The sequence below is a fragment of the Aulonocara sp. 'chitande type north' Nkhata Bay genome, linkage group LG16, assembly GCF_057382095.1.
Source record: "Aulonocara sp. 'chitande type north' Nkhata Bay isolate Kocher_YH1m ecotype deep benthic linkage group LG16, A_spYH_male_GT1.1, whole genome shotgun sequence".
Lineage (NCBI taxonomy): Eukaryota > Metazoa > Chordata > Actinopteri > Cichliformes > Cichlidae > Aulonocara > Aulonocara sp. 'chitande type north' Nkhata Bay.
Genome location: NC_141359.1, coordinates 23,593,313 through 23,606,553, shown reverse-complemented (window position 1 = coordinate 23,606,553; position 13,241 = coordinate 23,593,313). Strand labels below are relative to the sequence as shown.

Here is a 13,241-nt window from a genome sequence, read left to right as displayed (position 1 = left end):
TTTGATGTGATTTTATTTTAGTCATGCCAAAACGGAAAAGCTCATTCTGTTCCCAAGAAACTACAGAAACCAAAACTGCTGTCCTACACTATTTATGAGCTTAAACAATAGCGCCTTTTCTTATTTCTTCTCCTTCTTTCAGCTGCTCCCTGTAGAGGTCGCCACAGCGGGTCAACTGCCTCCATCTCACCCTATTATCCTAGCATCCTCCTCTGGCCTCTCTTCGTCCCCAGCCTGCTCAACCTGAGCTGCCGCCCCCCGTCATATCCATACTGACAAAAGTGTCAATTCAGTCCAATTTATTAAATTGATATTTAATTATTTTTTAATTTGAGTGGGTGAAAATCTTTACAAATAAGTGTCAGTCGTTAAAATTGTCAAAGACATGTTTATAAAAGTCTGCTTTTTTTCCTTTTCTTTTTTAAATGACATCTATATTCTGTATATTTTTATGCATAAATATATACATTTAAGTCTCAAACTTAAATGTATATAATACGTGAATAATGTTATAATAAGTAAATAATGAGGGAAAAATTGCTTTTACTTCTTCTGCTTTATTACAGCATGAAGGTAAATACCAGCATTTTACACAAAATGCATGAAAAAACTGCACTTACCTAAATTTGCATTTAATAGCTCCTGCTACTAAACTTGATATTTAGTTATAAATGGTAATGTTTAATTAGCTTTCCTTATAGTAGCTACACTATTAAAATACTGCTTAATGTATGCATTTGAATATCCGTAACAATATTTGAATACTAATCTAATAAGGATAGCTTATTCTATACGCTTTCCTTTCCTGTGTTTGGGGATATTTTGTTGATAATAATTTCTATTTTTCTCCATAATCCACTTATAATTTAAATTCTCTAAGTTCTTTAAATTCATGTTTTCTCACTGTTTTTCTCCAGACAGTGGTTTCTTTCAGTGTGCTGCGACAGAGGTATGTGACGAAATTTCCAGAGAAAGGAAATTTTACACTATAAAACTGTTGGTCATTTGCAACACATCAATGTCAACAAACAAACAAACAAAGGCGTCATGCTGGTCTTATACTGGTATGAAACTCTTTCACTTGCAGTATGGCTCATGGGACTGGGGTGCTAAACCTGGCATGTGTCTCTCCACTATAAATGCAGTGTTTTATATTCCAATGATCTGTCTTACCTACTTAATAGGGGAAAAAAACTATCTACCTACTACCTTAGCTACCTGAAAATGTTATAACTTACTTACATGGAAGCTGTAAGGGAAAATTTATATTATACAAAACAAGTAGTAATACAGAAGCATGAGAAGTTTATGATTAGGTACCACAGTTATTTGACATCTGAACTAATTACACTCCAAAGTATGATTTCACCAACAGTGCATTAACTGAAAAACAAAAATAAACAGACATAAAAAAACATTACATTGCAAACTTTATCATTTAGTTAGTAATAATTTTGTTGATCATTTTCTGATATTTGAACATTTTATGTTCACATGTGTGAGCTTGCCGGCATTTCACTGTAATTATTTAAACAAGCAGCAGATGATGTTTTGTTCAAATATTGAACATATTAGTAAAGGCAATAGTAAATTATACTCTTCCTAAAATAATATAAGATTTTCTGTCTCAATCACCAGTGCAATGGCAAGAATACTTCCACTGATAACACAGGTTTTTGCTGCGTGATATTGGTGCTTTTTGACTTGAAGACTGAATGAGAAACACATGGAAAGGATGAATGATTATGAATAATGATTATTTAATCATTTTTTCTCACAGCTTACACACGTATATTAAAAAAAAGGAATTATATCCCATGACATATAATTGTTCTTACCTTATTCTCTTTTTAATTACTATTGTTTATATGAATGCCTCTGCCATAACAATATAAAATATTTCACAGACACACACAACACACACACTTTCCCCTGTACACTTTCTCTTATTCACTAATAATGCATTTTTTTAATGATCTGCTTTTATCTTAAAGTGTTCACATATTGGATTGTTTGTAACTGTCATTGTAGCTTTCAGCTGAGTCTCTCCTGACCATCTTGATCTCTGCCTTCTCACGCTTGTCTTTATCATCTTCATCTTCATCAACCTTTTTACTAAACTGGTCCTCAATTTCTGAAGGGTCAATATAAGTGTAGAAATACGCCATAGTGGAAAAGATGATGCACACTAAAACTAAGAGAGACGCAAAAAGGACGTACTCTGCCCACTGTAAAAGAAGAGGGGAGAGACAGGGGGACAAATACAATGTTAGCATTTTTGCACATGCATGGCTTCTGCATGTTTGATATGTATTTGATATGCTGCATTTTTTTCTTACTTTGTTGGGAAGTTTTGCAATCTCAGCCACAATCAGGACTATGAAGTTACCAATAGCAACTGTAAACAACCAGCCGGCTTGCAGCACCGCTTTCATGTTACTAGGTGCCTAAAGTCACAAAAAAGGGACCCAAAATGACAAAAGTCATGGAGAAAGAAACTATTTCATAGACTAATTGACTTGTCATTTAAATGTACCTGTGAGTAAGAGAACTCCAGACCAGTAACTGAAAACATCACTTCACCAGCAGTTATGAAGAAGTACTGTGGGATCTGCAGGGCCATGTGAACTGAGTTGGGTTCTATGTCCTCTACCACAGTAATAGAGTCCTGACACTAGAATAAATAGATGGAAATGTTTAATTTTTACACGTGAGAATCCCCAAGATAAAGCACAATAACACCAATATTTCCATTATTTGTCTGTTTGTTCATTTGGTGCTCTTTTCTCTTTTCTTTTCTTTCTTCTTTGGATGATCAAAATTCATGATATTAAAATCATTTGGAAGACTTACATCTGGTCCAAAGACAAAAGTGCTGGGTATGAAGAAAGTGTATGAACCTCCAAATCCAAAGTCCTTAATGTATTCGCATGACTGTGACCCACTCAACAAGGAGAATTTGGTCCTGATCATTAGAAAAGAAAATATTGCTAAGAAACTGTAGTACTGTTTGCATAAATTATTGCTGTGTTAGTTAGTTAAAGTAGAAACATAATTCTTACTCTCCATTCTTTATTGTGGAATAAGTGGAGTAATAAAATGGCTCAATTAGTCCCAAGTCCACTGCAGAAGTGGTCACGTTCACAGGCATGTTCATTCCATTTACAAATCTGAAATATTTACATAGTGAGCAACAGCATTAATAAAGTTACATCAGTGTATGCAGTTCCTATCATTTTCAATGATTTATTTAGCACATAAAGATTATGATTGTAACTAATATGATTTTCTAACTTGATAAAAGGTTAAAACAATTTTAATTTCACTTACCGGATTTCATTGTTACCTTGTTCTGGCTTGGAAGTCAAGTCCTGAGTCTGTGAAAATATAACATTGCATACTTAATAATTTAACAATTAAAAGTCCTCTTGTGTGTCTTTGAATTCATTATCGCTCACCAGAAGCCATTCATTACTAATAACTGAGGGAATAAGAAGAGTTTGTCTGGATTTCCTCTTCAAGAAGATGGCTTGTGTCATCCCAGGGCTGCCAACTGAAACAATGATTTGCTCTGTTTCAAATGTGAAGTATTTGTCACTGGCCTGGAAAACCGAGAAAGTGTTTAAGAAGGTCAAACAGTGGTAATATTTTGTACATAAACATATTTTCATGTCATTTTCAATTCGTTAATAGACCGTATAGTGTTATGAATAAGACGACATACCTGAGCTGCATTAAGAGTCAGCGACTCGTTGCCCGGCAGATTGACTGTGACTGCACTGCTGCCCATGTTAAGTAATTTCAACTGACTCTGGGAGGCAGATGGAAACACTGGCAATGTTTTCTGAAAAACAAGGAATAAGTGTTTGTTTTTCCAAAACTCAAAGAGTCAATAAAATGAAGTGAGTTAAAGTTTTGCTTATTTTACAACACATATCTTTTTCTACTCACATCAATTTCAACTTGGACCAAAGCAGCACAGACAAAAGCCATAGCAGCCAGAAACATCCCCACTGTCATTCTTTTTAGTGGTCTGTTGGATTAACATGAAGTTTTGTTACTAATTTGTGATTTTATATATTTAAAAAAAACAACGTTTATTTATGTGAAAAGAATAGTTTTCTTTTAAAGTCATCTAATATCTGAAAATTCAACATTAACATGAAAATTTGGGGTTTTATTTAGATTGTGTAGAAATAGAAACAGGTGTGCAAGCTCTTCCTTTCCCTGTCTTCCGTTTTTGTTGAAAAGCAACATGATTCATACAGCTCCTTAGGCTCAATATTAATGAAATTGCTGCTAACAGCGAGCTAGCTTAACACAGTCATTTTCAACATAGGAGTTTGAATCACATCTCAAAACAGCCTAAAAAGCATTTTAGCATTAGACCACTGTTAATAGACCAAAAGATTTTCTGGACAGAACACCTGACATTTCAGAAAGGTCAGTTATTATTCAGTGAGTCATGAATAAAACTACGGACATTTTTGTATTTGTAACATCTATAAAATCACAGGCTGTGTAGAAGTTATGGGGTAGCAGCGCTATGCTAACGTGGACCGACCACCTGCTAGCTTCCAGACGTGGAATTAACTGTAATTTCATCATCGACCATTTGATGAAAAATATTAAATGGACCTGATCTATAATGATGAACTTTGATAGCAGATCAAAACCGTAACAGTAAAGGTCTTTTAATAACCCTTTGAAGTTAATGTTATGGTGTTATGAAACATGTAAACCACAGATACTGAACGTAGTTCATTGTATTTCTCACTTACGTAAAGTTAAAGCCACATTTCTTAATCAGGGGGTAGATTACGCTGTCCATGATAGGTACCAGAGTCAGGATCAAGATGGGGTTGAAAATCTTTTAAAAAATATTACTGCATCGTTAGTATCCTCTTAAATAACATGTATTATGTCATTTTAAGTCAATACGATGAAGCTGCTTTAACTTACCTGCATTTGATCGGGCTGTATAACAAGTTTCCCCTGCAGACATAAGGACAATATTATAACATGAACACACTGTATTGGTCAATTATTATGATTACTTTTCGCTGCAATTTTTTATTTTATTTTTTATTTTTTGTTACCAAACTTACAAAGTATCCATTCATTGTGGTAGCTTGCAGCGTCCATCTGGATCCCTTTAAATTAGACCACAATTTTAATTTCCTCTTAGCAGCAAGTGATTTAAATGAAGTCCATTTAAATTAAAAACAAAATTTACTGTACCTTTTGGTCAAATAGGGTCCAGAACATTGGCAGTGGGATGTATAAAAAGAGGACTTTCAGCACCATTTTGATTTGAGCAATCAGGAGTTTCTACAAAACAGGCAGACTGAATGTAAACACAACAACATTATTCTTATAAGACATTAGAGAAATATATAAAATGAAACTTACATCATATTTTTCCTCTGCCCAGTCCATCCAGTGCTGTCTCCTGGGGTACTGATTGCTCCTGTGCCTGTAGCGGTTATTAATGGCAAACTGAGAGAAGAGCAAAGAGTGATACTGTTTTTAGAAACATTGATTTTTAGAGTTGTTACAATAGCATTTATGGCTGATCACATGAATGCAGAAAAGGCTTATATAAACGACTTACCCCAATACATTTACACACATCCAGCATTATGTTTCCCTCGGGTTCAGCTTTGTAGTACATACCACTCCCGACAATAAACACCACTGTTAAGGGAACATCACGGGCAAATCATTCGTTTCAGAATACAGTTTATTTACCCACCCTTTACTTTTTGCTTCATGTTTTGAATTAGTGCCCTAATAATTTAGACATACCGAGTGCAACCACCATTAATGCTGCGGGGACACCGAAAGCCAGGGAATAACATTTCTGCTGACTGTAGATGCCGCACTCCTGACCTGCAGATAGAGGCAAACAACTTTCATTCAACTACAACTTCAACTAAAAACAAGCACTTTTTCCTGCATGATTATTAGAATGTAATTGTTGTCATTCCTGCATGTTCATGGCACTTTAACTTGATATTTTACTTTAAATGCCTACCTCTCAGGATTGGAGTGATAATGGTGGACAGGAGACTCCCACCATTGATACAGAGGTAGAATACAGAGAAGAAAGTTCTCCTTTGCTTATCCTGCGTAGAAAGACAAGTCAGTAATGTGTTTTGCAAACAGTACAAATACTAAAGTGATAATTATCTATGTAAACCGCTGCCTTGTTGGTGTATGTCTTTGAAAAGGTGGTCGAGTTGTATTAAACTCATAATATAAATGGGTTACAGCATAAGCTTAGTATAGCTATATAAGTGGTAATTCTAGGCTTTTAAATATTAAATAACAACTATTAGTTAAACGCATGGTTCTCTAAAGGTTACATGGGTACAAGATTGAGGAAAATGAACAATTTGGTAACTATAGTAACTTAACCACCAATTTAAGATTGCACTCCTCTAACAACATCAAACACCTGTTTAGCCAAGAATATAGATCTCTACATTACTCACACTACACTTGGCTGTGTTATACTGGTGGTTCAATCCGGTGTGTCCCAGTTATAAAGCTTGAATACATTCACTTCCTAATTACTATCATTTCTAGCTTTTATATCACATCATGTATCATAAAATAGTTCACGTTTAATTTTAGATTTATTCCATATTTTGATGAACAGCACATTATACAGATGTGACATGCTTTTGTCTTTCCCTCAGATTTTTTTCTTATTTTTAAACTGTAATGTTCACAACCCAGAGACAAAGGTTTCTTGGACTTTACAGACAGATTTCCTAGACCCCTTCTTCAGGAGCCACACATGTAGTACTGCTACCCATCGTTAACCACCATCACCTCAAATTTGACATAATACTCATAATTCCCATCAGCCACATCTTTAATTTGTGTTTGGCTTGAATGTAGAAATGTTAGCATGCTAACAGGTGAAATAAGAAACATAGTAATAGGTATACCTGTTCGTCAGTTTTAGAATTGTCATCGTGAGAAAGTGAGTGATGACTTTGCAATTTATCTGAGCTCATTTTTATTATCACAGAATTTGATAATGGAGAGTTGCATAGAAACCAGGGGGAACAAGGGGATATATTACATGCAATAAAATACTTGAACTATGGATGCTGAAATTACACGTTCAACCACATGCCAGAGGTTAAACATTAGAAGAAGACTCAGCCAAAGAAAGTATTTTGAGAAAGTTAACAGTCTAACCTGGTGCTCACTAAATTGGTCTCCACCAAAAGCAGCCACACAGGGTTTAATGCCACCAGTGCCCAGAGCAATGAGGAAGAGACCCACCATGGACAACGCACTGAATGTGAGGAAGAAGAAATGAATGAGCGCGGTGCATTGTAGAAATATATGAGGGAAACTGTGACTCAGTAATTTAAAACTTCAGAAGAAAAGATACCCACACATGGAAGGTCATGTTGTCTGGTGTCCCATCTCTGTTTGAGTCGGTAATGTCATGAACTGCACTGACAGCCATCGCAACCTGTCCAATTGTATAGACAATGGACAAGTAGACGATAGTCCTGAGTGAGGAAGATTGAAAAACAGAGCAGTGAGAAAGTACACGTGTACGTTCCTTAAGTAAAGGCTCCACTCGTCTTTACAAATGAACATTCAGAATTAAATTATGAGCATTTTATTCATTAGAAGACTAATACAAATTTTGTACTATTATGTGTAAAAGTATTCAGTTAAATGCCCTTTGTCTGTCGTATTATTACACAGTTATCAGTATCTGCGAATATGTTTCTAATCAGTTCAGTAGAATTGAAGTTACCTTGGTGCAAAAAGAGGATGATCGGGTAAGCGCTGTAGCTATACTTATTTAGATTCTGCCACAATAATAAGGCTACAAGAAATAATAGGATGATAAATGTCTTCATGCATTAAAGAGGAACATGATCTTGTGACTCACTTGAACTTTCCCAGCCAGGAGTCAGCCACAATGGCCCCAAGGATAGGGGTCAAGTAGCAGAGAGCCACAAAAGTGTGGTAGATGGATGTGGCCAAGTCTTCATCCCACTGCAAGAAGTACTTAAAGTACAACACCAACACAGCTGTGGACAGGCAGGGAAAAGAGGCCTTCTTATTTAACCCTTGGAGGTACCTTAAAAATGCATCCACCTTTGTGCCTAAGGACAATAAATGTCCATTCCTCAAAAAGTGCTATAAAAACTTTATATATTCATATTTTTTTTCACTTTAAATTGGTCAGTCTTTTAAAACTACTTCTCCCTGAAATATTCATATAAAGTTTTAATAATATTTTCGTTGTTTTAACCCTTTAAATCCCAGTTTCATTACATGAGCGCCCTGTTTTTTTAGCCCCAAAAAACAAAAAAACTAAATATTTTCCAAAAAAACATTTGAAGTAATATTTGATTGTTATTATAATTAGGCCTTTAGATGGACTAAAGATTGGCACCAAGAGTCATTTCGATCGCCTTTTATTTTTTTTCCAGGAGCGCATTTCATAAAATGCACACTATCGACCACGCCCAAAAAGTGCAATAAAAATATTAAATATTAATTTTTTTTTTTAACTTTAAATTGGTCAGTCTTTTAAAACTACTTCTCCCTGAAATATTCATATAAAGTTTTAATTATATTTTCGTTGTTTTAACCCTTTAAATCACAAAAAAACTAAAAAAAAAACTAAAAAACTAAATATTTTCCCAAAAAAACATTTGAAGTAATATTTGATTGTTATTATAATTAGGCCTTTAGATGGACTAAAGATTGGCACAAACAGTCATTTCGATCGCCTTTTATTTTTTTTTTCAGGACCAGAAAATGGTCTCCAGGCGGCAAATGCTCCTCCTCTAGCCCGGAATCGGTGCATGCTCCCGGGTTGACTCGCGACGATGACCGGGGCATGTTGCGTCGGACCCCTTTTTCCAACACACACATCCGGTACCACGTCACAACAAATACGTCATTTCCTGTTGACTAAAAAAAAAAATGCACCCTCTCGTGGTCCTAGGGACCAAAAAATGGTCCGCACGATCAGCGGGCGAACCCGCTGCTTCACGCCGGAAAAGAGGCGTCATTTTCGGCAGGTCTGTCCAAGCAGCCCGCTGTTTTCCAGCAGAGGTCAAATGTGAAGCAAGGGCACCACCCGGTGGACAAATAAAAAAATTACAACTCCAAGGCCTGTAGTCCAAAACAAAACCCAAGCTGGAAACCTGACGACCCCTTTGACCGTATTTTTTCTGGCGTGAAAAATAGCGTTTATAATGGGTTTCAATGGGACAATTTTTGTCCAAAGGCATAAAGGTGGATGCATTGCTGTAGCTTAGCCATTTTAGGCTAATTTAATGAATTTACACCACAATTAAACAAAAAAAGTAAAAAAAAAATTCTTTGACAAATTTGGCTTTAATCCACTCAACACAGTGAAAATGGTTTAAAACTAAAAATTCAAAAGACAATAAATGTCCTTAAGAGCCTCCAAGGGTTAATTATTAAATGTACATTATTTATGGCATAGGTTTTGATGTTGCCTTAAATTATGCTAATAAGGACCGTTGTAGTTCACGCAATAGTGTCATCCTCCAAAACAATCAAATAAAGGGTTGGTTTAAGCACAAATATCAGAGGGTTAAGTAGGCTACTTAGTAATTCAAGTGTCCGTGTTCACTGTCATGGCTACATTATTCATGGTTCCTGGATGAAATGTTCTCACCTCGCATTCCATAGTAGGAGAACCTTTCGCAGAACTCATTCACAACAATGAAGAAGATACTGAGTGGGTAGCCACACACATCTTTGCTCTGGTGGGTGGTGAAAAAGTAAAAGGATGAACACCACACCAAAATAAAAGCGTACAAAACTAAAACTAAAACAAAAAAAATACTTGGACCTGCATAAAGCTGAATCGACGGTGTTGAGGAGTACCCAGAGAGTTTGTGGAATCAGTATAATTATTCTAGCCAACTGTTTGCAACTGGTTAACAGTAGTTACTGCTAGGCACTACTAGGTAGCTTAATTTGAATATCTTAGCACAATTTACTAATAGATTTGAATGTATCGCTGCAAAATAAATAAGAAGAAATTTGCTGATAAAATCAATATAGTAGAATAAAAAACACAATGATTGCTGATAAACACTGAAATGCTTAAAGTACAAGACAAACTTGTCAAAATGTAGCGCTTAATTACATAAATATAGAAGAAGAATGAATAGCAAAGTACAGCATATGCAACGTAGAAGCATAAATAACTTTAGTGCTGAACTGAGGTTTTTACAGAGGTACTAACATTTAGTTAATAAAAATATATCTTTATAGCTTTATTGGTATTTATTGCAGCAATAATACAGAGTTGGTGTATAAAGTGCTGACGTCTCCTTTGTTCTTATGTAGCTGTATAAAAAACCCAAAACTGTACTTTACCTTTCCTTTACCTTTCCCTCGTTTCTTGGGATCTTCTTTGTCTATGCAAAAATGAATGTAATTCTTATTATGATTAAAAAGCAGAAATAAAAGACTAATATGCAGGCCTACCAACTTCCTCAGTGTTATATAAAAAAAGCATTTATCTGTCAATGATTCATTGTGTGCAGTAAACAAGAGAGCGATAGATATGTAGATAGATAATTTATTGGTCCCACAAAGAATATTGTTGTGTTACAGTAGCAGGATAAAGAATAAAAAATAGTACAGTCTATTAAAAAAAACAGTGCAGTTAACAAAAAAGGTGTTACTGGCACCTGGTAAATATAGGTACACAACGGTGATAGAAAAAAACAAACAAAGAAAAGAAAAACTGTAAAAATAAGACTGAAACTGTGTAAGACAGTAGTGCAAATTGCATTAATAAATAAATCTGAGATCCTAATATGTTTGGGATCTTTGTCCTGACAGGTGCATTCACCTGTTAAACTCCAGAACTCTTCATTCTGTAAGTTTTTAAGTTAAGAACATGGAACTTGTTTTCTTTCTGTTAACTTCTCCCTCTTTGCACATTTTCATGTTGTGCAGCAGAATATTTGTGTTCTGTGAATTAAAATGAAAGAGTACATAATAATGCATTTCTTTTAGTCTTACCTGCCATGATGTGAAGCTATCACCTGCTTTCTGCTATAGCATAAAATCCCTTTAAGCTTCCTGCAGGGAGCAGATCATTTATCTTTCTCTGTTCACTAGTGGGAGTGGGAATGTTTCCTGTGATATTGCTTTTTATTAACCCTTGATCAGCTTTTCACACTGCCGACTGTATTATTTTTATGATGGGTGGGAACATGAGATATGGGAGCTAGGGAGTCAGCAATGATCTCTGAGAATAATAAGGTTTATTTCCCACTTATTTCACAAGTGAGCCAAGTGCGAGAATACCACAAAATGAAGTAAAACAAATAAGGACCTATGGATGCAAATGCAGAGAAATGAGTGTATTTTATTTAAAAGCATTAGGGAACGTCTTTGTTTACAGCAGAACAGTGACTTGTGTTAAATAAAGTTAAAAAAAAAACATTTCTGCCCAAATAAAAGACAATTTCTGGAACATAAAATGATAAAATTTTCATATTACTTGCACAGTAGGCGTCCTTTCCCAACACCTCATCACTTTGGCAAGAAGGTGAACGTAATCTTTACAGTGTATGAGCCGCACACAGCATGATACTTTGCAAATATTGCACACACTCCTTGTTTTATATACACATTAATACACAACTTTGAATATACCTTTTTGTATGCAATGGCTTTAAATACTTTAAAACTCTCCCATTCTAAGACATCAAAGTGATTTAAGGTTGAATGCTAATGTTACATCGTAGCAGGCCCTTATTCCAAAATTGCATTTTTCTAGAAATATACCTTCATGTACAGGGAGAGGAGCACTGATGTATGCAGCATATACCATTAATCAAGACATCAATACAGTCGCTTATAAAAGTGAAATATTGTCCATAAAAAACATTGTGAAACATTATCAAAATAAACAAAAATGGACTGTTGGGAGAGTGTAGGCGTAATGTAGTGACATGCATATTAAAAAAAATCCCAACAGGAATGTTTTTAAAGAAAACACTGCTCAGTCTTTTCAGGTAGAAACACGTAAAGACAAGACAGGTTATGTCTTATCAAGCATCACGTCATCATAAAGGAGGAACAAAGTCCGTGTCCTGTCATCTCTGCTGCAAAGAGTCTCATCTTTGTCTTCCCCCCACCTCCATCACACAGCCACCATGCTCCCTTATCCATGTTAAACAGGTCCAGTGCCTTGCTCATATTGGTCTTCGGTGGCCAGACAGAAAATAGAAAAATGAGACTTGTCTGTTTTTCCCATCAGTTTCTCTCTAGGCTGAGAAGCAGGATTAAGTTCTGGAGTGATAATATGGCATCACTGGCATGCCTGCGTTGGCAGGCTTAGGCAGCTCTGAGTTTCACCCAGGCTGACATCAAACCACAGAGGATGAGCTGGGAATGCCCTGGATGGTGGCACTGGTTGGTGTGCCACTGATGGCATTAAAGATGTGAAGCGAGTCTGGGAGAACGCTTTTCATGCCATCCTCCACTGGAATGATCTGGAAAGAAAAGAGTGTGTAGGGAAGAACAGACAGTCTTAGCAAACAGTTACTGCAAGTGAATCTTAATGTTAACATTGCTCTAGTTAGCTTTCTTGCTAAAAGTTGATGAGGACACTGATACTACTCTCATGTATATATGCAAAAATATGACGCTACAGATGGAACACAGCTAGCTTAGCTAGGCAAACAGACTCGAAAAAAGAGGAAACAGCAACTTCTGTCTAAATAGTAACAAAAACTGTCAGTTAGCACTTCTAATTAACTAATTAACATGTCAGGCTATTAGTTGGCTTTGAACAGAGCCAGGCAAACAGTTTTTCCTCCCTTTTGAGGTTTTGTCTCGGGTTAAGCTAACTAGCTTGCTGTAGCTGTATATTAACCAAGCATATAAAGACATATAAAGCTAATTTAAAGCAAAGGTATTAATCAGGAAGCTTAACACATACATGAAACCAAAAACAGCTAGGTAAAAACAATCAATCCACAAAACACGCACACACAAAAAAATCTGAAAGCAGAAGAAAAATTTGTGCATGTATGTATGTATGTACATAAACAAATAATGTAAATTGATGTTACATAGCACACACATTCTGAATCTGATCCACAAACATACTGTTAATTCACACTCAAATACATGTAATGTACACACATATATGTACATGCATATACACGGTACATACTGTGTATGCG

General features: G+C 35.6%; 2 protein-coding genes across 10 annotated transcripts in view; both read right to left on the bottom strand.

Moving 5' to 3' along the window:
- Window positions 1-593: 593 nt before the first annotated feature.
- slc15a1a (solute carrier family 15 member 1a) lies at window positions 594-11,248 on the bottom strand. The gene is made up of 23 exons (XM_086267523.1): window positions 11,065-11,248; window positions 10,411-10,451; window positions 9,701-9,788; window positions 7,931-8,072; window positions 7,419-7,538; window positions 7,216-7,315; window positions 6,038-6,128; window positions 5,809-5,892; window positions 5,615-5,697; window positions 5,413-5,499; window positions 5,242-5,331; window positions 5,109-5,153; window positions 4,963-4,995; window positions 4,782-4,870; window positions 3,952-4,033; window positions 3,725-3,844; window positions 3,459-3,602; window positions 3,331-3,377; window positions 3,063-3,170; window positions 2,854-2,965; window positions 2,537-2,674; window positions 2,340-2,447; window positions 594-2,228 (listed from the first exon to the last, which is right to left on the bottom strand). Exons 1-23 carry the CDS (start codon window positions 11,069-11,071, stop codon window positions 1,998-2,000), a joined length of 2,190 nt encoding a protein of 729 aa, XP_086123649.1. The 5' UTR covers window positions 11,072-11,248; the 3' UTR covers window positions 594-1,997.
- A 145-nt stretch (window positions 11,249-11,393) lies between these two features.
- The window catches only part of LOC147311545 (dedicator of cytokinesis protein 9), a 75,912-nt gene continuing 74,064 nt past the window's right edge, over window positions 11,394-13,241 (bottom strand). For all 9 annotated transcript variants that reach the window (XM_086267518.1, XM_086267516.1, XM_086267517.1 and 6 more), the window contains one exon: window positions 11,394-12,545. In XM_086267518.1, the coding sequence (XP_086123644.1) occupies window positions 12,420-12,545 (126 nt within the window). In that variant the 3' untranslated portion in view covers window positions 11,394-12,419. The remainder of the gene's footprint in view (window positions 12,546-13,241) is intronic.

Coding starts and splice junctions, on each gene's coding strand:
- slc15a1a (XM_086267523.1), bottom strand. Junction 5,154..5,241: donor GGACCCTATTTGACCAAAAG/GTACAGTAAATT, acceptor TCTAATTTAAAG/GGATCCAGATGGACGCTGCA. Junction 3,603..3,724: donor TGACTCTTAATGCAGCTCAG/GTATGTCGTCTT, acceptor TCGGTTTTCCAG/GCCAGTGACAAATACTTCAC.